Source organism: Rana temporaria, chromosome 3 (assembly GCF_905171775.1).
Source record: "Rana temporaria chromosome 3, aRanTem1.1, whole genome shotgun sequence".
NCBI lineage: Eukaryota > Metazoa > Chordata > Amphibia > Anura > Ranidae > Rana > Rana temporaria.
Window position 1 is genome coordinate 388,754,074 of NC_053491.1, and position 25,727 is coordinate 388,779,800.

The 25,727-nt window shown below is 43.2% G+C and overlaps 1 protein-coding gene across 1 annotated transcript in view; it reads right to left on the bottom strand.

The window, feature by feature from the left end:
* The window catches only part of PPARA (peroxisome proliferator activated receptor alpha), a 114,065-nt gene that overhangs the window by 17,623 nt on the left and 70,715 nt on the right, over positions 1-25,727 (bottom strand). Inside the window, exons 4-5 of the mRNA XM_040345778.1 lie at positions 4,565-4,722; positions 1,309-1,447 (exon numbers count right to left, since the gene is read on the bottom strand). Coding sequence (XP_040201712.1) covers positions 1,309-1,447; positions 4,565-4,722 — 297 coding nt within the window. The remainder of the gene's footprint in view (positions 1-1,308; positions 1,448-4,564; positions 4,723-25,727) is intronic.

Sequence of the window (25,727 nt, forward strand, 5' to 3'; positions counted from 1 at the left end):
TTACAAGGGATGTTTACATTCCTTGTAATAGGAATAAAAGTGATCCAAATAAAAAAATATAAGTACAAAAAAAAATTATATATATATATATATATATATGTGCCCCATCCGTGTGCTCGCGCACAGAAGTGAATGCATAAGTAAGTCGCGCCCACATATGTAAACGGCGTTCAAATCACACATGTAAGCCATCGCCACATGCGTTAGAGCTAGAGTTGCCACCTCATCCCTTTAAAAAGGAACACATATGAATTACACAGGTTCTGAGGTTAATTTAATGCAGGTAAGGCACCAAATGAGTCTAATTACCACCTTAATTAGCCACAGAACCTGTGTAATTAATATGTGTTCCTTTTTAAAGGGATGAGGGGGCAACCCTAGTTAGAGCAAAAGCAACAATTCCACCTCCTCTGTAACTCTAAACAGATAACCTGTAAAAATTGTTAAAGCGTCGCTTATGGAGATTTTTAAGTACCAACACTTGGCGGCATTCCACGAGTGTGTGCAAATTTAAAGCGTGACATGTTAGGTATCTATTTACTCGGCGTAACATCATCTTTCAAATTATACAAAAAAATTGAGCTAAGTAATTTTTTTCCCCCCTCAAAAAAACATGTTTGAAAATTTGCTGCGCAAATACCATGTGACATAAAATGTTGAAACCCCCGCCATATTATTCCCTAGGGTCTCTGCTAAAAAAAAAAACATATATAATGTTTGTGGATTCTGAGTAATTTTCTAGAAAAATAAATGATGATTTTTACATATAGGAGCGAAGTGCCAAAATTGGCCCGGATGGGAAGTGGTTAAGGTTTGACATGTTGGGTATCGATTTACTCAGCACAACCTAATTTTTTTGTATTTCACCAAAAAATTGGGTAATAGACTACATTTGTGTACACTAGAATTAACTTCAATGTATTTCTTTTTTTTACAAAAAAATGTGGGGTTGATAAACCATTGTTTTAGTCAGAAAATATGTTTGGTGGGTTTAACTAATCTTTAAGCCTACAATTTACATTTTAACATGTACCAAAAATGCAAAAAATGGCTCTGGGACTAAAATATTATTATAAAACTTTAAAATTATTTGGGCAAATTTATCAGGAAACTGTGACAACCATGAGAAAATGGTTGGGCTCAGTAGACCCGGGGTGATTGACAGCTCTGCATTGACCCATGGTTGCAATATAGGATCTTGAAAAGAAGGGTTCAAAGACACAGTCCATTGTAAAGAACGGTCATGCAGAAGAACCTGACACTTTCATATATAGATGTCAATGTAAGAAAGAGGTGCTGGTAGCTTACCATTATGGGACATTCCCACACTAAGGCACTTTTCGAACCGGCAATATTGGCACTTGTTCCGATTTTTCTTCTGGATTTTACAGAGCCGCTCACACCTGTCATAAACCAGTTTCAGGCGTATTGTTCTTCGGAAAAAGCCCTAAAAGAAGAATATATATACATCTATCTGTTCTTTATTCCAGTTATACCTGGAAGCCCGGAGGGCTGAATAAACCACCAACTTCTTATAACCCTTGGGTTCTCCAAATAAATAATGAATGCAAAAGACAGAGAGTGAGACCCCCTTGCAATGAATAAACAAGGGGGCAGATCCTGAAACCTGCATTCTTAGTTCCCACCACTGGAGTCCACTAGATATGTATGTGAAGTTGTGTTCAGTTTTTGGTGGACTGACCCTTTACAATGAAATCATCACAGACCATCAGCTATTTAAATGTACTAGTTAGGAGAACAGACAGATTCCCAATATTTCAATACATTCTCTACTCAGTAACAGATTGTATTTAGCTTACAGCTGTACTTTCTCTTGAACCAGTTGCAAGTTATCCCATAAATTCTGTGATGTCATTTACAAATTTGTCCTCCCTCCGGCTCTTTGCAGACAGAAAAATGAAATCACCCAAAACAAAAAACAGATTGCCTGCACAATGGAAGATCTCTGAGGAACAGTGTTCAGGAGGTCACTTCCCACAGGTAGCATCTACCCACCTGTATAGGAAATTCAACACAGCAAAACAGTTAAATACCCTGCCAGGTCTCCAAATGTTAGAACTAATATGTTCCTTGCAATCAAAGAAGCATATACTCACCTCTCTGGTACTTCGTTTCTCCTACCTGTCCAAAAACTCTTTGGCATGTGGCACTTTTTGGGAATGTCAGAGGTCAGTGTCCCCACCCTGCACTTAGTTCCTTTCCTTCCACTCCTACATCACTGCTGAGTCCTGCATTGACATAAGAGGTTAATGTAAGGAACCATTGCGTGGTGGGGACTCCAGATGGAGGAAAGTTAGGAACACGAACCAGATGTGTACTGTATTTATTGGCGTATAACACTTACTTTTTCACCCTGCAAATCGGTTGCAAAAAGTGTGTGTGCGTTATATGCCGATACTGCAATTTGGGCTGCCTCGGAGAGAACGGCGAGGGGGCGGGACGAGCGCCGTCAGATTCCATACAGCGAGAGTCTCCTATTTACTCAGTGGTCTAAGTCCTATCTCCTGGGCTGGCATTGGACCAGTGTTCTATCTATCATAGGAGCTGGTCCAGGAGGCGGGACTTTGTATTACAAAGGCCGCCAAGTAAACAGGAGATTCTCGCTGTATGTAATCCGACGGCGCTCATCCCGCCCCCCTCCCTGAGATGGGCATTGATCAGGCTGCAGATTGTCAATAATCAAGCTGCATTGATGGGCAATTGTGAAGCTGCAGATGGGCATTGATCAAGCTGCATTGATGGGCAATTGTAAAGCTGCAGATGGGCATTGATCACGCTGCATTGATGGGCAATTGTAAAGCTGCAGATGGGCATTGATCACGCTGCATTGATGGGCAGTTTTGAGGCTGCAGATGGGCATTGATCAGCCTGCATTGATGGGCAATTTGGAGGCTGCAGATGGGCATTGATCAAGCTGCATTGATGGGCAGTTTTGAGGTTGCAGATGGGCATTGATCAGCCTGCATTGATGGGCAATTTGGAGGCTGCTGATGGGCATTGATCAGCCTGCATTGATGGGCAATTTGGAGGCTGCAGATGGGCATTGATCAGCCTGCATTGATGGGCACTGACCCTTATTTTGCTTCAAAGCTCTTTATTTAAAGTTTTTTTCCTGAAACTTCCCTCTTAAAATGAAGGTGCATGCTATACGCCTGTGCGTGTTATATGCCAATAACTATGGTATATACTGTCTTCTATGGCAGGGACCCTCTGGATTAAAATATTTTTTGGGATATTTTTAAAATGTGACTGTTACTTTAAAAAGCATCCACCAGGAAAAAGTTACAATATTATCTGTAAATGCATATGCCAAGAAAACACACTAAATGTTTCCTTTGATGAGGATGTATTCTGTATTACTAAGATTTAACTGGACAAACTAAGGGTAATAAGTGCGTGTGGATTCCTGGAATACATACCTTGTTGCACATTATATTGTACCTGGCAACCTCATCTGATAGTGACTATTTACAATGCTCAGTTAAATATTACATTACATATACAGCACAACAAGTACTTTACATAAAATAATGGCTGTTGCTGATTTATAAATATGAAAGAGCATATGTGACATGTCGTGGGTAATTTTTTAAAGCAAAGAGTTCTATGTACACAGCCCTCTGACAATTAAACAATAGCCACAGAGCTCCTGCGCTTTGTACCTCCATACTATCCTCATTGCTTTATTGCCCTTAAATTAAACCTGACAAAATAAAAATTAAGGTCATATAGTTTTGTAACCTGAGACATTTCCATCAAAGCCTTGATAAAATTACCAAAATCTTATATCTTTAGAAACCTTACATAATCTAAAAGGCGGCACAAACGCTTTAAAAATCATAACCGAATAAGCCTTAAAGTGGTTCTAAAGGCTGAAGTTTTTTACTTTCATGCATTTTATGCAAGAAGGTAAAATGCCTTCTCTATGCATCACCAACTGGGGTGCTGGTGGACCCTCCTTATACTTACCTGAGCCAGATTGAGCGATGTGCACGAGAGCAGCTGCTCGCCCAGCTCTCTCCCTCCTCATTGGTTCAGACACAGCAACGACAGCCGTTGGCTCCCAGTGCTGTCAATTTCAGCCAGTGAGGAGGAAGGGCTGAGCCTGGCTTGGGAGTGGCTTGGGAGTGAGCATGCATGTGGGCCCTCATAGCAAGTGGCTTGCTATAGGGGCACTCAGCAGGAGAGGAGGAACCCAGAGTGTCGGCGGGGAAACTAAGAAGAGGTGGCTTGGGGCTGCTCTATGCTAATTCATTGTACGGAGCAGATAAGCATGAAATGTTTGTTATTAAAAAAAAAAAAAAAATCTTTTAGTATCACTTTAAAATCCAAGTTGACTTTTTTTTTTTTTAAAGAGGATCCTTAAAAAAAAAGAAAAACTCACACCACAAACACATGGGAGCTCCAAGGTGCAATACTCCTGTCCTCTCAGGAGTTGTCCCCCACAGTAATTCTTTTAGATGTCCTCAGTCTTCCAGGCTAAATGATGCCCAGTGTATTGCTTATCCAAAACATACACACACACACACTTTATTTTCCATACCTTGCAGCCCTCGCAGGCGTGCACTCCATAGTGAAATCCTGACGCCTTATCTCCACACACCCGGCATTCGATATTTAGAGATTTGCTTGGGTCTTCTGTGCCACTCAGTGCTGCTGGGAAGGTGATAGAAGATGGGCTGGACGCTGGTGAGAGGGTATCTGCAGCAAAACGAAGGGGTAAAGGGAGAATTGAATGCATTGTATGAAAAACCTCTGATAATCTTTTATTGCAGTTTTGCAGTTTTCTTTTGAGAAGATCCCTGGTCTGCACAAACAAGATTTCTATGAATTCGACTGTAGAACTTATCTGCAAATAAATTCTATTGAAAGCTGAAGTTTAATCTGCTTATAGTTTGTCTTAAAATTTTTAAATAAAATTTTTTCTTTACAAACCTTTTTTTAGACCCTGTGAGGTCATCACTAGATCTCAGTGCTTCTCTATTTAATTCAGACATACCATAGCTGGTGGGAGGAGGTGGCAGGGTGCTTCCTAAACGCATCACAGCGCCAACCTCAGTACTCCTCCAAAGAGCCCTTAGCCTTGATGCAAGCAGTGGGTTGGCTTTTGGGAGCAGTTATGCAAATATCAAAATGCCTTGATGGATGGATAACAGTTTGGAGGAATGGGCATTCCTAGGCAGGCTGCATTCGCCTGCCTAGGAATGCCACTCAAGGAGCAGTGGCGTTTTGGCACAAAAAAACACTTGATGCACGTGGCTAAATGCACATTAACCCTAGGCGCCTTTAGCACTTGTAGATGAGTGAGTAACTTGTAGAGCTACAAAAATCGTCTCAAGGCGCTTGTTTCCATCTGGTGTCGTCCTGATCCTTCAGAAGAGGTGGGTCTTACGTTTTTTCCTAAAGGCCCGATGGTTTTCTTCCATACGGATGTCGGTGGGTAGCGCGTTCCATAGCCGTGGTCCTTGGACTGCAAATCTTCCTTCTCCCTTCGATTTGTAGTGGGACTTTGGCATGTGGATGAGGTTTTGGTTAGTTAATCGGAGAATGCGATTGGGGGTGTAGTGTTTTATTTTCTCGCATAAGTATTGAGGATCGTTTCCTTGTGTGCATTTGTAGGTGAGACAGAGGGTCTTAAATGTGAGCCGATCCTTTACGGTTAGCCAATGGAGGGTCCTCAGGGATGGGGTGATTGATTCCCAGGGTTTTTTTTCTCCGTTAATGCCTACATATGATGCTAAGCCTTAATAATGGAAAGAATAGAAATCCAATTATTTATATGGGGTGGGTCAGGGACAGTCAGCCTGGGAGAAAAGAGCAAGATGACACTGGATGTCCTCCAACCAGGAAATGAGGCAGGCTCTCTTTGACCTGCTGCAACCTGAGAAGCTTACAGTGTGCAGTGCAATCAGAGTAAACAGTTCCAGTACATGGGATAAGCCCGTAAAACTGTGCAAGACCGAAGGGGAGGCTGGAGTTCAGATCGAAATATATCAATTTTGACTTGAGTAGAGATTGATTAAAACACTTTTTTTTGCCTTGTTGAAGATTTCCTTCACTTCCTATCCTGCAAACACAACAGGAAGTGAGGAAATGTCTCCAAAGTGAGGCCCCATACACACGATAGAATCCATCCGCAGATAAATCCCAGCAAATGGGTTTCTGCGGATAGATCCTATGGTGTGTACACGCCAGCGGATCTGTTTCCGCGGAGAAATCTCCTCTGGGATGTATTCCAGCAGATCGGATATTTGCTGACATGCAGAACAAATCCATCTGCTGGAATCCATTCCAACGGATGGATCCGCTCGTCTGTACAGACTTACCGGATCCATCCGTCCAAAGGGATTCCCCGCACGCGTCGTAATGATTTGACGCATGCGTGGAATTCCTTATATGACAGCGTCGCGCCCGTCGCCGCGTCATAATAGCGGCGACGGCGCGACACGTCATCGCCAGAGGATTTCAGCGCGGATTTCAATGCGATGGTGTGTACACGCCATCGCATAGAAATCTTCTGAAATCCTCGAGAGGATTTATCCGCGGATACGGTCCGCTGGACCGTATCTGCGGATAAATCCTCTCGTGTGTATGGGGCCTGAGGGAAATCCCCTCTCTGTCACCAGAACACATACTAACATTGGAAGATTTCAACCTTATTCCATTTCTGGTAACAACTCAAAATGTTGGATTTTCCTTTTATTTCAATCAGGTGACAAAGAACACCGGGACCAATATAGGGGGAATCCCCCCAGCGGGGACACAGACAGAAATAAAGACCTAACAGGGGTTCTAATCCTTCCACACTTCCCATAAAATAAAATGCCTTTAGATATACTTTAAAGCAGAACTTCACTCTCTCAATCAACATTACCCATTTTTAATCCTTAACCACTTGCCCACCGGGCCTATTCTGGCACTTCTCTCCTTCATGTAAAAATCTCAATTTTTTTGCTAGAAAATGAATCAGAACCCCCAAACATTATATATTTTTTTTAGCAGACATTCTAGGGAATAAAATGGCAGTCATTGCAATACTTTTTGTCACACCGTATTTGCGCAGCGGTCTTACAAGCGCACTTTTTTTGGGAAAAAATCACTTTTTTGAATTAAAAAATAAGACAACAATAATTTTTGCCCAATTTTTTTATATATTGTGAAAGATAATGTTACGCCGAGTAAAATGATACCCGACATGACACGCTTAAAAATTGCGCCCGCTCGTGGCATGGCGTCAAACTTTTACCCTTAAAAATCTCGATAGGCGACGTTTAAAAAATTCTACAGGTTGCATTTTTTGAGCTACAGAGTAGGTCTGGGGCTAGAATTATTGCCCTCGCTCTAACGATCGCGGCGATACCTCACTTGTGTGGTTTGAACACCGTTTACATATGCAGGCGCTACTCGCGTATGCGTTTGCTTCTGCGCGCAAGCTCGTCGGGACGGGGCATTTTTAAAAAATGTTTTTGTTTTCTTATTTATTTTTATAATTTTTTACACTGAAATAAAAAAAAAAATCACTTTTATTCCTATTACAAGGAATGTAAACATCCCTTGTAATAGAAAAAAGCATGACAGGTCCTCTTAAATATGAGATCTGGGGTCAAAAAGACGTCACATCTCATATTTAGGCTTAAATGCAAAAAAAGAAAAAAAAAATTAAACTGTCATTTTTTTAAATGACAGGAAAAAAAATGTTGCTTTAAGACGCTGGGCGGGACTGACGTTTTGACGTCACTTCCGCCCAGCAGAGCTATGGGGACGGGTGAAGGAGATTTTTCCTTCAGTCGCATCCCCACACAGGTGCCGAACGGACCCGATCTCCTCCGCCGCTACTGACGGCTGCGGTAAGCGGCGGAGGGCGCGGGAGAGCGGCGGAAGGGGGGGGGCCCTCTCCCGCCACCGATAACGGCGATCTTGCGGCGAATCTGCCGCGGAGACCGCCGTTATCGTTTACAGGAGCTGCTGCCGTTACCGAGATATTCATCTTTAAAAACATGACGTATATTTACAGTGGGCGGTGGGCAAGTGGTTAAAGTGATTCTAAAGGCAGCAGTTTTTTTAAGCTTAATGCATTCAATGTATTAAGCTAAAAAAATCTTCTCTGTTCAGCAGCCCCCCTAAAATTTACCTGAGCCCCATCTCGATCCAGCGATGTTGCACAAGAGACTCAGCTGCCTGGGACTCTCCCTCTTGATTGGCAGAGACAGGGGGCGACATTGGCTTCCGCGCCTGTCAAAGTCAGTGAGCCAATAAGGAGATAGAGGGGCGGGATCAAGCCACAGCTCCTTGTTTGAATGGACACACAGACATGTGGCCAGCGAGGGACCCAAGAAGAGGAGGGTCGAGGTTTCACTGTGCAAAACTACTGCACAGAGCAGGTAAGTATGACATGTTTGTTAATTTTAAACAAAAAAAAAAACAAGTCTTTAGTACTACTTAAAGCTGCTAGCATAAATAAATAGATAGGAAACAATATATTTACTTGTTTTAAACTTTTTTTAACATTTATTCAGTTACTTTCTGCAAATGACGTCATACATCCTAGGAGTTTTCAGGAGGCGTTTTCTTATGGTTCTGTTATGGTTATGAGCAGCAACCTTTAATAAGTGGAACCTCTACCATGATTGGAAAGAAAAGAAATACCTCTCCAGAGCTGCTTGGCTGGTCAATCGCCTCCTGGAGATCACGGGTGCTGGCAATGCATATAGCAGAGAACAAAAGAACAATATTTGGACAGCTGCTCTTTATTGTTAGGGTGAGCGGGACGTGTAGCTGGGCGTGTTCACACGTCTATTTGCCAGAGCCGATATGAAGCGGACAGCGCGCACAGCCAATCACAGGCAATGTGACATTTTCCAGATGTCTACATCTGCAGTCCGCTACACGCCCCACTCACCCTAACAATGAGAGCGGCGCTCGGGATTTGTCATGCTGAAGATGAATCCAAAATAAAATAAAAAATAACACGCAGATGTGCTTGGGGGGCCACTTTAGAATGTATATGTAAATACATGCCCCGCTCATCCTAACAATGAGAGCGACGCTAACCACACAGAGGCAGAGATTTTGAAAAATGTCACAGTGCCTGTGATTGACGGTGGCGCTGCGCTGTCATCTTCCTTGCAGGCTCGGGAATATCTACTTGTGAACACGCCCGACCTTCCTTTCAGTCAGTGAGAGGGCTGGATGGCTGAGGGAGACTTCACTACAAAAATACAAAAAGCTTATCTTTAGTGAGAGGCACTGGCTGGCTGCAGAAGGAAAGAATAGTATTTTGAAAAAGTACATAAAACACCCAAGCTCATTTTTTGCATTTCATTTAAGGCCCCTTTCACACTGGGGCGGGAGGTGCGCTGACGGTAGAGCGCCGCTATTTTTAGCGGCGCTATACCGTCAGAATTGCAGCGTATTCAGCCGCTAGCAGTGCAATATTAACTCCCGCTAGCAGCCAAAAAGGGTTAATACCGCTGGCAGAGGCGCATTGCCGGCGGTATAGCCGCAGTTTCCCATTGTTTTCAATGGGGAGGAGCGGTATATACACTGCTCCAAAGATGTGGCTAGCAGGACTTTTGGAGCCCTCGGGGCTTTCACACAGAGAAACAGCAGCCGCTGTTTAGTGTCGGTTTGCAGGCGCTATTTTTAGTGCAATAGCGCCTGCAAACCACCCCAGTGTGAAATGGGTCTTAATGGTTCAAAGAAAGTCTGGTAAAATGGTCGGCCTTCACGCATGTTCACTTCATGAAATCTGGCCCTCTTTGAAAAAAGTTTGGACACCCCTGGTTTAAGTAATTTAAAAGTAAAAAATGAAGGGTCCCAAAGCCGGTCTGAAAAATTACACAGTGGACCCGTCATAAACTTCACTGCATGGTTTCTGAGGGGCCCAATGATGCCCATAAAGTTATCAATTTGAAGAGATATTTGGGAAGGGAGATAGAGGAAAGAACATAAAATGAGGGGGTATGCCTTGACCTTAGAAAAAGAGGATCTAATCCCGACCAATAGGACTTTGACAGTAAAGAACTCGCAGACACCAAGGAATCTCATTCAACATAGCCGTGACGTGACCCGCTTGTCCAGCCAAAACCGTAATTGTTAGAAGTTGTCCGTTCATGAGAATTAAATCCAGTAGAACCCCAAGTTTCTGAATTTCTCATGTGTATCTTATATTGTGCTTGTAAGACTTTCCATCACCCCGATATCCTCTACCTTCCTGATTCATTGTTGGATCATCGGTGGTTGTGAAGATTTCCATAATGCTGAGATACACGATTGTGCTGCGTTCACCAGATGGAGCAATATCGATCTTTTGTAGACTTTTTTTTAGAATCAAGTTATGGTGTAAGAGAGAGAATTCGGGTGCTTTAGGAAGCATTCGGTCTGAAAATGTTAGTGATTTCATGAACCCGGGTCCAGAAATCAAGAGATGGACAAGTTGTTTTTATTTTTTTTATTTTTTTAACACCTCAGTATATTTTAGTTAGTAAACCCAAAACTGTAAAAAAAAAAAAAGTGTGTGTTTAGATTGGAGGAGTACAACCAGTTTACTAGTTCTGAGTCACGGCAGAATTTCTCATCAATGGCAATGCTGTAATCCATTCCACAGTTTATTCGATGGGTCACCTTCCCCCACCAATAACAGACGGAGAATTATTCCCACAAATTCCTAAGCCTCCTTGTTCTTACAGAAAACTCTCTGAATTTCCGGTTAGTGACCGGATTCTGCCCTGACTTATGGCCAATTCAGAGTTGACTCGCGGTGGTCAAGTATGTATGTTGCTGTTAACTGAATAAGTCGGCGCTAAGAAGTAAAACAAATGATGCATGCAATACCTTGGAAAAAATAGAAATACCAACTATGCAAAGGTGAAGTGGGTCACAGTGTCATTCTTAACTGGGTCTTTACTGCTGTCAGATGGTTCCCAGGAGCCCAGTAGGAGGATCTCCTTTGGCCATGTATCTGGTTGTGACATTGCCAGTCATAGTTCACCTAGAGAGTATCCACTACATGATCCATTACTGCATCTATCAAAATTAGTGCAGCGCTAAAATATAGTATTCACTAAGGATATAAGGTGCGAAGGTATATGCAATTATAAAATTAATAATTTAAAGTGCAATGTGCAAAAAGTTCCCCACACAAGGTCCTTATATAAATCAAACTGTCTGATGTGCAATAAAGTGCACAGATAATTCACGCAGTAATATAAATTAAATTGATGATGAAAACCGTGTGTCGGTCCATTTTGTGAATATTGGAAACAGTTAAATAAACAGTCTCTCCACACTCATCCACCTCTGTGTATATACTCAAAATCCTTGTGCTCCCTCCACCGGTTGTGCCCTCACTTTATAGCAGTGGTTCTCAACCTTTCTAGTGCTGTGACCCCTTGATAAAATTTCCCAAGTTGTGGGGACCCCTAACAGTAAAATTATTTTCGTAGCTTGAGTTGTCAGCACCCGGGGCAAGACAATTGCACCTCTAACCCATTGAGACATATAGCGCTCCCTGAGTCCCTTCCACTTGTACAGTATTAAAACCCCTTATGGTACATTTTAGGATGTACCACTCTTTCCCTTTTATCTCTCTGTCCTAATTTCTTGTTTTTTTTCCCCATCCCTCTCTATAGCCGTCTTTCTTGCTATTTATCTCCCTTTGTTCACCCCTCTTTTCCTTTACCTTCCATGTATTCTTTATTTTTATTCTTTCTCTTACTCCTTGGTGGGGGGGGGGGGCTGGATGGGATGAGTGGATTAGGTGCTCTCAGGGCCGGACTGGGAATGAAAACCAGCCCTGGAAATAATTTCATACCAGCCCCACAGCATAACGTCATTATTTTCTTGTTCATAAAAACGAAAAAACATTTTAAAGCACATTTGAAGAGTGTATTATGTATTATGAATAGCTTCCCGTGCGTCTGTATCCACTATGGGCGCCGGGAGCATTACTATTGTTGTTACAGACGAAAACCGAAAGTGAAGTCACGCGGGAAAGCCCTGTCGTTTACACTGCCCCAGCGGAGCTGGGAAGGTAAGCCATGCCATTGCGGCATGGCCTCATCCCATCGCCTCGTTTTTTTTTACTCAAAATCAGCAGTGGACTGCCTGATCCCCCCACCCATCCACCTCGGAGCCTGTAATTTTAGTAAGACTGCTGGGACTTGTAGTTCTCCATCTTCTCCTGAGGCTCATAGAAAAGATGGAGATTGGAGAACTACAAGTCCCAGCAGGTTATACATACAATAAGGCCTTGAGGTGGATGGGTGTGGATTGCATGCACCTGAGCCCAGGAGAAGATGGAGAACTACAAGTCCCAGCAGGTTATAATATAAAGCTCCGAGGTGGATGGATGTCTGGACAGTGACACAGTGGGGACAATTGGCACAGCGGCATAAATGGGCACAGTGGCGACAATTAAAGGGCACAGTGGTTTGATGGCATGGCACAGTGGCTGCGTTTGATGGCATGGCACAGTGGTGACAATTGATGGCACAGTGGCTGCGTTTGATGGCATGGCACAGTGGTGACAATTGATGGCACAGTGGCTGCGTTTGATGGCATGGCAGTGGCTGCGTTTGATGGCATGGCACAGTGGCTGCATTTTATGGCATGGCACAGTGGCTGCATTTGATGGCATGGCACAGTGGTGACAATTAATGGCACAGTGGTTGCGTTTGATGGCATGGCAGTGGCTGCGTTTGATGGCATGGCACAGTGGCTGCGTTTGATGGCATGGCAGTGGCTGCCTTTGATGGCATGGCACAGTGGCTGCGTTTGATGGCATGGCACAGTGGCTGCGTTTGATGGCATGGCACAGTGGCTGCGTTTGATGGCATGGCAGTGGCTGTGTTTGATGACATGGCACAGTGGCTGCATTTTATGGCATGGCACAGTGGCTGCATTTTATGGCATGGTACAGTGGTGACAATTGATGGCACAGTGGTTGCATTTGATGGCATGGCAGTGGCTGCGTTTTATGGCATGGCAGTGGCTGCCTTTGATGGCATGGCACAGTGGCTGTGTTTGATGACATGGCACAGTGGCTGCATTTTATGGCATGGCACAGTGGCTGCATTTTATGGCATGGTACAGTGGTGACAATTGATGGCACAGTGGTTGCATTTGATGGCATGGCAGTGGCTGCGTTTGATGGCATGGCACAGTGGCTGCCTTTGATGGCATGGCACAGTGGCTGCCTTTGATGGCATGGCACAGTGGCTGCGTTTGATGGCATGGCAGTGGCTGCGTTTGATGGCATGGCACAGTGGCTGCGTTTGATGGCATGGCACAGTGGCTGCGTTTGATGGCATGGTACAGTGGCTGCGTTTGATGGCATGGCAGTGGCTGCGTTTGATGGCATGGCACAGTGGCTGCATTTTATGGCATGGCACAGTGATGACAATTGATGGCACAGTGGTTGCGTTTGATGGCATGGCAGCGGCTGCGTTTGATGGCATGGCAGTGGCTGTGTTTGATGGCATGGCACAGTGGCTGCGTTTGATGGCATGGCAGTGGCTGCGTTTGATGGCATGGCACAGTGGCTGCGTTTGATGGCATGGCACAGTGGCTGCGTTTGATGGCATGGCACAGTGGTGCGAATTGATGGCACAGTGGCTGCATTTGATGGGCACAGTGAGGCTGCGATTTTTTTTTGTCCCCCCCCCCAAAAAAAATGTTTGAGCACCAGCCGCCACTGGTTTCCAGGGGGGGCAGCAGCCCAATTCATGGTCCTAAGCGCAGGCAGATTATTGTGGGTTTTTTTTGCATTTAAAAGGTAGGTGCAGAGAGGGGGGGGGGGGTTAGAGAGATTGTACAGTCCAGATTAAGTGCACCATGCAACCCCCCTCTTTCTCTGTCACCTCTGCTGCCCCTGCAAATTGTAATCTGGACTGTATAATCTCTCTTACCATTGCATGGCCACCCCCCCCCTCTCTGCACCTACCTTTTCTGCTACTGAAAATTGTAAACTGTATAATCTTTCTCACACCACCATAGCACGGTGCACTCCCCCCCCCCCCTCTCTCTCTGAGATTATTATACAGACAGTTTACAATTTCCAGGGGCAGCAAAGGTAGGTGACAGAGAGAGGAGGGGGGGCCCGGGGGGGGGGGTGCAGCGTTATATGGTAAAAAAAAAATAGAGAATACAGACAGTATACAGGAGGATTTCACCTTGTGCTCCAAGGGTGGCCGGGCGTTCACTTCTCTGCGAGTGCGGGCGGCTCTGCCCTCACACGCGCCGCACGGGACGATGGAACAAGATCTGTTCTCCTGCTCGGCTCCTCCCCTCCCTCACGTGACACGTGACATGATCGCTCCAGTCAGCGCGGGAAGGAAGGAAAGTGCATCGGCGAGCATGGCGGCCGCAACCCGCCGGCGGCCGGCCCGCCGCTGCTTTTTTTCTGTCTCTCTGTGACATGATGTGATCTAGACACTGACACTGGACGGGCAGTTGTATAATTGAAAAGTGCGACCGCGGCCGCAATTGCGGCCGCCGCCGTGGCCCACAGGCAGCTGAGCGGACTCATTTTTGACCTACAGCAGGCGGCCCACCGGGAATTTTCCCGGTCTCCCGGTAGGCCAGTCCGGCCCTGGGTGCTCTTGAACAAGGTCATCTGCTGATCTGAGAACTGTAGTGGGGACTTTAAATGGCAACTATAATCATAGGTAGTGTTGACTTTGTGGCGTCTCGTAGCAGTGACACCTATGCCGGAATCAGGAGATAGGGTCTCCTCCAGCCCCTCCCACTTCACATTACTCACCAGTCAGCTGACCTCTAGCCTCTTTCCCCCCACCCAATCCCGTGAACTGAATGGGCGGCTGCGACGAGGGTGCGACGGTCTCCAGGAACAGCCCAGCTGGGAAGCCACAAAAAGGCAGGGAGAGTGGTGCGGGCTTCAAGAACAGCCCATGATTCGGGGACCCCTGGCAAATCATCAGGTTGAGGACCACTGCCTTAGTAATCAATCCTCTGGGGTGCCGTTTATGATATTCCTCCTTATAAACTGCCCACAAGCTCAGGTCAGATCGATCACCTTTTAGTATAATGCCTCCTTATTGCTGCCCGTGAACTCCAGTCTCATTGGCCACATGCAAAGCAATCAGATCTTGCAATCGTGAGTCTCAGTGACTTGACACTTGTGTGAAGAACTTTTTGCACATTGCACTTCAAAGTATTAATTTATAATTGTATATATATATATATATATATATATATATATATATATATATATATATATATATATACACCTTATATCCTTGGTGGATACTATTATGATTTTTTTTGCTGCACTAATTTTGATAGATCTTATTTAGTCACATTATTAGGAAGTGTTGGTAGTGCCGGCGGCTTCTGTGGATTAACATAGCAGCTCACAAGGTTTTTACATATTCATGATCCATTACTGTGTTCTAAACCTCTTAGCTGATTCTCTCAAGCAATGTGTAGAGAATTCATTCTGCTCAACCTCTCGATACTGTATTAGAAGTTTGGGGGTGATCCCACCTCTGGGTCTGTTAGCAGTAAAGACCCAAATGAGCCTCCAATGCACACAGATAGGTCATCTTAGTGGCTCACAATCATATAAAATTTGCTGAAATACTAATAAACCTGCTTGTTTATTACAGCTCATTCTACTCCATGATTACTTAGAATCTCTTTACAAAAGGGTCTAATCCCATCCAGTCTTAGAGAATCATCTTCATTGGTCCTGACAAGAAAAGTTCTGGCTTGTTCCTCCTAAAAAAAACACCTCTTGATTTTCCTTCTGCTTGACTTTACTCCATAATACTTTATATTTGATAATTTCCCTTCTCTTTTACTCTTCATTTCTGTTAACAGTTGGAAACTCCATTCTGTCAAAACCAGGTACCTGCCCCACCCCCCACCTAAAAAAGTGCCATTTCTTGATGAGGAGCGGTGGAGAAGGCCTTAAAGCAGAACTTCCCCTTATTTGTGAAGCTATCCGACATGTGGCAAGCACTTAAAAGAAAGGGATGTATTTTAGCCCTTCTAACAGCAGTCAGTCTAGGCTCCAAAATCTACTTTGATGAAAAGCTATCTTGTCCATAAGCCAGTGATGGACAAGAGCGATAGATGGACAGAATTCAATGAACTTTCCTTGTGGTGCATTTGATATCAGGATGGGTCCAAAACCTCTGCAACCCACATCCAGCATAAATGGGCTCTTAAAGTCAGCAGCTACAAACACTGTAGCTGCTGACTTACCTGTCCTAGGCACCGCAATGTCAGCCCCCCGAGGCTGATCCCTCGATTGCTGCAGGTCCCGGCACCGACATCCTCACTAAGGAAAACAGGCAGTGGAGCCTTGCGGCGCTGTATGAATGGGCGGCTTCTCTCTGGGATACACACAGTTCCCAGAAGGCAGCGCGCACCATTTCCTAGAAGACAACGCGAGGATGAAGACTAGCCGTGGACTAGGAAGAGGCAGATTAGGAAGATCCGCATAGCAACCGCAATTTCTGGTAAGTAAAAGTAAAGTAAAACTTTTTTTTTCTACTTTCTTTTCAATTTTTTTTTGTAGCATTTTGGTGTATAGTGTTGAGCAGAATATGCCATATTCGATTTCGCGATATATCTCGAATATATATTCGAATATTCGAGATATATTCGCTAAATTCGAATATTCGTGATATTTTATCGAAATTAATTGAATGCGATTTTTCGCTATTGCGAATGCGAAAATAATTGCGATTTTTTAATAACTGCGGTAGGAGCGCTCTGATTGGCTTAGAATATTCGTGATATTTTATCGAAATATCGCAACATGCGAATGCGATATTTATTGCGCAATTTCGAGATATGCTGGAGGAGCGCTCTGATTGGCTCAGAATATTCGTGATATTTTATCGAAATATCGCAACATGCGAATGCGATATTTATTGCGCAATTTCGAGATATGCTGGAGGAGCGCTCTGATTGGCTCAGAATATTCGTGATATTTTATCGAAATATCGCAACATGCGAATGCGATATTTATTGCGCAATTTCGAGATATGCTGGAGGAGCGCTCTGATTGGCTCAGAATATTCCTGATATTTTATCGAAATATCGCAACATGCGAATGCGATATTTATTGCGCAATTTCGAGATATGCTGGAGGAGCGCTCTGATTGGCTCAGAATATTCCTGATATTTTATCGAAATATCGCAACATGCGAATGCGAAATTTATTGCAGATATTTCGAAAACTGCTGTAGCAGCACTCTGAAATCGAATATGTATGATATTTTAACCAAAATACATATTGCGATTGCGATTTTTCGATCGCGCATGCGCAATTGCGCGAACAACACGCGACCATTTCCTGGAGCCTTGCCAGTTTCCCAATATTACAGCAACATGGTGGGAAGCAATTTCTCAAAGTCTGAGGAAAAGTTGCTGATTTGTGTAAGTATTTTGACCACTGTTATTTCATCATCTTCAACTGCATTTAAGTCTAGTTTAAAAGTTAGTATATATGATCAGATATTAGTATTTAACCAAAAATGTGTCTCCTGCTTTTACAAAACTACAAGTCCCAGCCCAGCCCAGCATTTTAGTCTAGTTTAAAAGTTAGTATATATGATCAGATATTAGTATTTCACAAAAAATGTGTCTCCTGCTTTTACAAAACTACAAGTCCCAGCATGCCTGGACAGCTGCAGACACCCTGGTTGGCAAATGTGTATTTAGGCACTTTTCCTTGTTATTTAGCATAATGAATTTAAAATTTTTTTGGACATAGGACGTATGCGAACGTCCTGACTTCAGTGTCCTCAAGGCCCAAGGACGTTCGAATACATATTGCCCTTTAGATGTTGCAGAACTACAACTTCCAGCATGCCTGGGAATGCTGGCACTTCTAGTATTGTAAGTTCTGCAGGCCCACATTTTTCAGGCCTTTATGCACGGGTCTCTAAACTGTGGCACCCTAGATGCAGCAAAAGTAAAATTCTTAGCATGCACTGAAAGACCGTGGCTGATGGGAGTAGTAGTTTTGCAACAGCTGGAGGTGGACTGGTCTTGAAACCCAGAGTTAGGTAACAAACCCGTAGTGTTTTGCAACCATTCTGCCTCCAGCTGGTTATTTTCTGTTGAAAAGCCTGTGGCGTGCAAAACACAACCCAAAAACTCCACCCGGTGCAAGGAAAAATTTGCACACACCTAAAGAGTGACATCACAAAAAACTGCGACGGTTGCATACGTCAGTGGTCCTCCGAAAAGGTCCCGTCTCTGACCCCCCGGGGCGTTAGGCTCCTAGGCTCCTGACAGGGAAAAGAGTTACTGTGGTCCATACAGCCGAAGCCATATGGACCCATCTCGGTCCAAGCAGCGCAATCAACACGCGAACAACACGCGACCATTTCCTGGAGCCTTGCCAGTTTCCAACTTATGATCGCAGCGCAATCACACAGCAACATGGTTGGAAGCAATTTCACTAAGTCTGAGGAAAAGTTGCTGATTTGTGTAAGTATTTTGACCACTGTTATTTCATCATCTTCAACTGCATTTAAGTCTAGTTTAAAAGTTAGTATATATGATCAGATATTAGTATTTAACCAAAAATGTGTCTCCTGCTTTTACAAAACTACAAGTCCCAGCCCAGCCCAGCATTTAAGTCTAGTTTAAAAGTTAGTATATATGATCATATATTAGTATTTCACAAAAAATGTGTCTCCTGCTTTTACAAAACTACAAGTCCCAGCATGCCTGGACAGCTGCAGACACCCTGGTTGGCAAATGTGTATATTGGCACTTTTCCTTGTTATTTAGCATAATGAATTTAAAATTTTTTTGGACATAGGACGTATGCGAACGTCCTGACTTCAGTGTCCTCAAGGCCCAAGGACGTTCGAATACATATTGCCCTTTAGATGTTGCAGAACTACAACTTCCAGCATGCCTGGGAATGCTGGCACTTCTAGTATTGTAAGTTCTGCAGGCCCCCATTTTTCAGGCCTTTATGCACGGGTCTCTAAACTGTGGCACCCTAAATGCAGCAAAAGTAAAATTCTTAGCATGCACTGACAGACCGTGGCTGATGGGAGTAGTAGTTTTGCAACAGCTGGAGGTGGACTGGTCTTGAAACCCAGAGTTAAGTAACAAACACGTAGTGTTTTGCAACCATTCTGCCTCCAGCTGTTTTTTTCCTGTTGAAAAGCCTGTGGCGTGCAAAACACAACCCAAAAACTCCACCCGGATGCAGTGAAAAATGTGCACACACCTAAAGAGTGACATCACAAAAAACTGCGACTGGTACATACGTCAGTGGTCCTCCGAAAAAGGTCCCGTCTCTGACCCCCCGGGGCGTTAGGCTCCTGACAGGGAAAAGAGTTAGCAACGCATATCTCCCCTATACGTGTATCCTGTGTTGTTAATAATATATTCATAATTATGCAAATGATAATGGCTGCTATATTTATGCAAAAAAGGTGGCGACCGAAATGGCAGGATATAAAATCTTTCATGTTACCCCTGTCATTGATTAATAAGGCGAGAATGCTTCCAATTGTTGAATAGCATACATTTACGTCATATATCCATAAGGCTGTCAACAGAAGTATTACAATATACTTTGTTCTTCATCTTGCAGAAGTTCCTGGAAACAGGATATGATGACCTGCGGCGGCAGCCACAGAAAAGGGCTGTGGTCAGCGCCCTAATCGCTGACTTTGGCGGCCAACATGACCACAAGGCCATTGTTAAGAAGTGGTCTGACCTCAAGAGGCGCCAAATGGGTAATGTCAGACGTCTTCGGGCTAAATATCATCCAGGTAAGTTATTGTTGACAGTTATGTTTTTTTTAAAAAAAGTGTATTTTGTGCGTGAACTCGAAAGAGAGAGGAGCCGGCCTGCAGGAGTTGGGAGGCCTCCCCCAGAGGCAATCTGCCACCTTTCTCCATGCCCCGGTTGGCAATGGCGGGTGTGAGGGGGTCCTCCCAACCCAACCTCGCATAGCACACCCACCAGTGGCGGGGCTGAGACCACCAAACTCAATTCACAGGTAGCCGAGAGCGGGATCCGAACCCCTAGCTGCAGAGGTGAATCAGTTGTCAGTGCAGTGGCAATCGCGTGGAGCCACCGCAGCTCCTTTGGTGACAGTTATGTAAGGTCATATGTAATTCATGTAAGGTCAGATGTTGTTAACCAAGATGCCATGTTGTGCTAACATATATCACCACCGGCCAAGGTATTCATAGTACTGTTGAAAAAAGACATGGGGCAGCAGACAGGAACACAGAAGTTATGTGGGAACATAATTTTCCCATTGCTTTGCATGGGACTTTAAAGAAAAACCCCGACCATGGCAAGTGGGGGTGGGTAAGGTTTAAACCACCTATCCTATGTTTGTGGCTGACATATAAGTAACCTGTGTGCCAAGTTTCATATAAATATCTTTAGCCGTTTGTACGTGATGCTGGAACATACATACATACATACATACATACATACATTTATGCACACACACACGTTGAGTTTTATATATATAGATTACCACTAAATTCCTGTGTTAGGAGTGGGGTTGTTATAGTAATCCCGTGTGCTCCATCAGGCCCTTTTTTTAACATGAGATGGTCTGAACAAAACAAAGGAGACAAAAACAGCTCATTTTAACATGGTTGCATCCCAGCTCACGCTCAGTCCCCTGTAGTGCCCACAAGACCCTTTAATATAACATTGTCCCATTGGTTAACTGTCTATATAAATCAATTTGTATTCATATACAATACAGCACAGTACACAGAATTTGCATACGTCATTAGAAAACATTTTTATAATATATGAACATTGTGTTATTATAGGAGCTCCAATGCCAGTTGTCCGCGCCAAGCGCAGAAGGCGCCAGGCCGATGAGGAGGAGGAGGAGGATGCGGCAGAGGAGGATGCGGCAGAGGAGGACATGGATGAGGAGGAGCAGCCAGGGCCCTCCCACTCCCCAACCCCAGCTCCTGTTGAGGAGCAAGCTGAGGAGCTTCCCCCCCCCACCACCCCAACTTCTCAAGCAGAAGAGCAGGAGGAAGAGAGCGGTCCTGTGAGCCTCATTCAGGAAGGTAAATATGTGCACAATGATTAATAACATTTCAACAACAAAATGTAGATATAAAAATGGACAACATATAAAGCGCACCTGTCAGATTGTATAACCATAATATGGTATTGATGCTAGAAGTATACAGGTAGTGCATAATTATTAGGCAAGTTGTATTTTTTGAGGATTCATTTTATTATTGAACAACAACCATGTTCTCAATGAACCCCAAAAACTCATTAATATCAAAGCTGAATTTTTTTGGAAGTAGTTTTTAGTTTGTTTTTAGTGTTAGTTATTTTCGGGGGATATCTGTGTGTGCAGGTGACTACTATTACTGTGCAGAATTATTAGGCAACTTAACCAAAAAATAAATAGATAGCCATTTCAATGATTTATTTTTAACAGTGAAACCAATATAACATCTCAACATTCACAAATACACATTTCTGACATTTAAAAACAAAACAAAAACAAATCAGTGACCAATATAGCCACCTTTCTTTGCAAGGACACTCAAAAGCCTGACATCCATGGATTCTGTCAGTGTTTTGATCTGTTCACCATCAACATTGCGTGCAGCAGCAACCACAGCCTGCCAGACACTGTTCAGAGAGGTGTACTGTTTTCCCTCCTTGTAAATCCCACATTTGATGATGGACCACAGGTTCTCAATGGGGTTCAGATCAGGTGAACAAGGAGGCCATGTCATTACTTTTTTTTATTTAATACCCTTTCTTGCCAGCCACGCTGTGGAGTACTTTGACACGTGTGATGGAGCATTGTCCTGCATGAAAATCATGTTTTTCTTGAAGGATGGTGACTTTTTCCTGTACCACTGCTTGAAGAAGGTCTCTTCCATAATCTGGCAGTAGGACTGGGAGTTGAGCTTGACTCCATCCTCAATCCGAAAAGGCCCCACAAGCTCATCTTTGATGATACCAGCCCAAACCAGTACTCCACCACCACCTTGCTGGCGTCTGAGTCGGACTGGAGCTCCCTGCCCTTTACCAATCCAGCCACGGGCTCTTCCATCTGGCCCATCAAGACTCACTCTCATTTCAGCAGTCCATAAAACCTTTGAAAAATCTTTCTTGAGATATTTATTGGCACAGTCTTGACGTTGCAGCTTGTGTGTCTTGTTCAGTGGTCATCGTCTTTCAGCCTTTCTTACCTTGGCCATGTCTCTGGGTATTGCACACCTTGTGCTTTTGGGCACCCCAGTGATGTTGCAGCTCTGAAATATGGCCAATCTTGTGGCAAGTGGCATCTTGGCAGCTGCACGCTTAACTTTTCTCAGTTCATGGGCAGTTATTTTGCACCTTTGTTTTTCCACACGCTTCTTTTGTTTGATGATCACGCTTCAGAAGCTTTGCAACTTTAAGAGTGCTGCATCCCTCTGCTAGATATCTCTCTATTTTGGACTTTTCAGAGTCTGTCAAATCCTTCTTTTGGCCAATTTTGCCAAAGAAAAGGAAATTGACTAATAATTATGCTCACCTGATATAGAGTGTTGATGTCATTAGACCACACACCTTCTCATTACAGAGATGTACATTACCTAATATGCCTAATCTGTAGTAGGCTTTCGAGCCTATACAGCTTGGAGTAAGACAACATGCATAAAGAGGATGATGTGGTCCAAATACTCATTTGCCTAATAATTCTGCACTCCCGGGATGTGTTAGACACATAACAAGTGTATACACATGATAATGATTGATTAATAAGCAAAAAAAAATATTTATTTATTTGGTAACGTTATTTGAAATCCAAATGTTTTTTTATTATATCCTAAAAGCATCAAGAGATCTGAAGAGGCAAAATATACTCATTGAAAAGACGCACCAGAAGATCCTTCAGAACCAGCGTAAGATGAGCTACCTCAACCAACAAAATGCTCTGCTAGAGCAGCAGCTATCGGGTCAGATTGCGGAAATGCACCGCATTCAAAAACGGATTGAGAGCTATATTTAAATTTATTTTTGTATTAAAAAAACTTATTTTTTGGAAATGTTTCATTTCTTTTTGAGATAGAGTTGTAGGTTTTTCAACACATCTAACTTCACATCAAACAAATCAACATCAACACATTTAACTTCATAATAAGCAAAAACATTTTATACTATTATTTTATTTAACATTAACCTAGGACAAACTAAAGCACACGACACAGACACGACGAACACAAAATAAACTGTTGAAAAATGAACATAACAAAAGCAACAATATATATATATATATATACAAAGAGAGAGAGAGGGAGAGCAAGAAAGAGAGAGAATGCAGATGAGCTCTTGCAGTCAGCCCAATGGTTGCAGTATAAATGCCGCAAAACAGGGTTTAACATAAGGTTCATTGTTATAGTTACACTTGCTGTTTAGATCCGGTCTGGTAGTCCGGTCTGGTAGCTTGTAGCGGAGGCTGTTGGTGGATCCGCTGTGCCAGAAAGCTCATGAAGCTTTACTCAGCATGGAGGCAGCAGCAGGAGTATTAAAATATAATATAACTAGACAATGCATTTCCTGAGGAAAATGCGAGTGGGAATGCTGAATAGCTTAATTGGTGAGCCCCTTGCCAAAGACATTCACCATAACCACTACACTATCTTTAGGACACACAGCTTCTTTCTCTATCTGCAAAGTATAGAGTATGCTGACTTCCTGGTCGCCCCTCCCCCCTCAATAGGTTTCCCCTCCCCCCCAGGTCAGTGAGGAGGAATATTGCACTGAGGTCAGGAAAGTTATTTATGGAAAGAAATAACATTACAAACGCTTTTAATTCACAGATCTAATACATGATTTAAGCCTCCAAACAAAGCTTAATAAATCCTCAAACGTACATGCAATTGATACAACGACTACACCGTTTGAAATACACGGCCCTTGTAAACGCATCGATATGAAATTTATGTAGATAAACTTAAAAATGTGGCCATTTCTGCGATTTAGAAAAGAGCGTCTTTGTGAGTTCTGCAGCAACATTTTTTAGATAATTTCACATGAGAGTCTATGAGACATAATTTCTGGCTGTTGCTCCAATAATTAAAACTAAAATACGTATCGCAGAATTGGTCACATTGCCATAAACCAGACAAGCATAGCTACGTTTTGATCTAAAAATTGTGTATGAAAAGTAGATCTTGTGGGCGTGAGACCAATTTGTTTCCCCTTTTTGTAAAGATATTTTTAATTACAAAGATCTCCAATGTTAAGGTCACCTGACAGACTCTAAATCCCCTCCATAGGATTACATTATAACCTATTGCATTTTTGTGAAAAATTCGCAAAACGTAAATTGCGTTTTCACCAAAAAATTGTAAACGATAACGATTTGAAAAGTCATAGCCGGATAGCTAAATATTTTGTGACCGCTTTAAAGTTTTTTCAGTGTCTGTAAGTGAAAGTATGAAGTAGCTGAAACTTTTGGCATGGCATGTGAATTCAAAGGGGAAAAGGATGTTCTCATTGACTTCAATGTTTAAAAAAAGGGTCTAAAAGCTTAAAATTTATAAAAGTGTAAAAAGTAGAAAAAAACTTGAAGAAGTCCCATCATTAGCTGAACGAGACGAACATTTTTACAGTTGAATGGTCTCAATAGTTGAAAGTATGCCGAAGTTACGCAGAACCAAAAAACTTAAGGAATAATAAGATTACTAAATTTACGGATATCAATACTGGAAATGTTTATTAAAGCATTCACACTAATTAAGATTAATACATTTACGGGTATCCATACTAGGAATGCTTATTAAAGCATTCCCACTAAGTATCACACAGGCATGATTTACAAGCAGTAGTGGTAATAGTAATACATAGCATAAAAACACTTGGGGAATACTTTACAGCATCAGTAGTGGTCATAGTAGTCAATAGTGTACCAAAAAATTGGGACACAGGTGTCTTGACTGAGCTGTAATAGTAGTAGTAGACATTGACAATACAGTGTCAAATCACTCGGGCAAGAGGTGCCATGATGAACAGCAGTCTTAATAAGAGTATATAGGGTGTGAAATAACTGCTGACATAGGTGTCTTGACTGGGCAGCAGAAGCAGCAGTAGTAGTATTAACAGTAGTAGTTGATACAGAGTCATATCACATGGGCAGGAGGTGCCATCATGAACAGCAGTAGGAATAGGAGTATATAGAGTGTCAAATAACTGCTGACATAGGTGTATTGACTGGGCAGCAGCAGCAGAAGCAGCAGTAGTATTAACAGTAGTAGTTGATACAGAGTCATATCACATGGGCAGGAGGTGCCATCATGAACAGCAGTAGGAATAGGAGTATATAGAGTGTCAAATAACTGCTGACATAGGTGTATTGACTGGGCAGCAGCAGCAGAAGCAGCAGTAGTATTAACAGTAGTAGTTGATACAGAGTCATATCACATGGGCAGGAGGTGCCATCATGAACAGCAGTAGGAATAGGAGTATATAGAGTGTCAAATAACTGCTGACATAGGTGTCTTGACTGGGCAGCAGCAGCAGCAGAAGCAGCAGCAGTAGTATTAACAGTAGTAGTTGATACAGAGTCATATCACATGGGCAGGAGGTGCCATGATGAACAGCAGTAGGAATAGGAGTATATAGAGTGTCAAATAACTGCTGACATAGGTGTCTTGACTGGGCAGCAGCAGCAGAAGCAGCAGTAGTATTAACAGTAGTAGTTGATA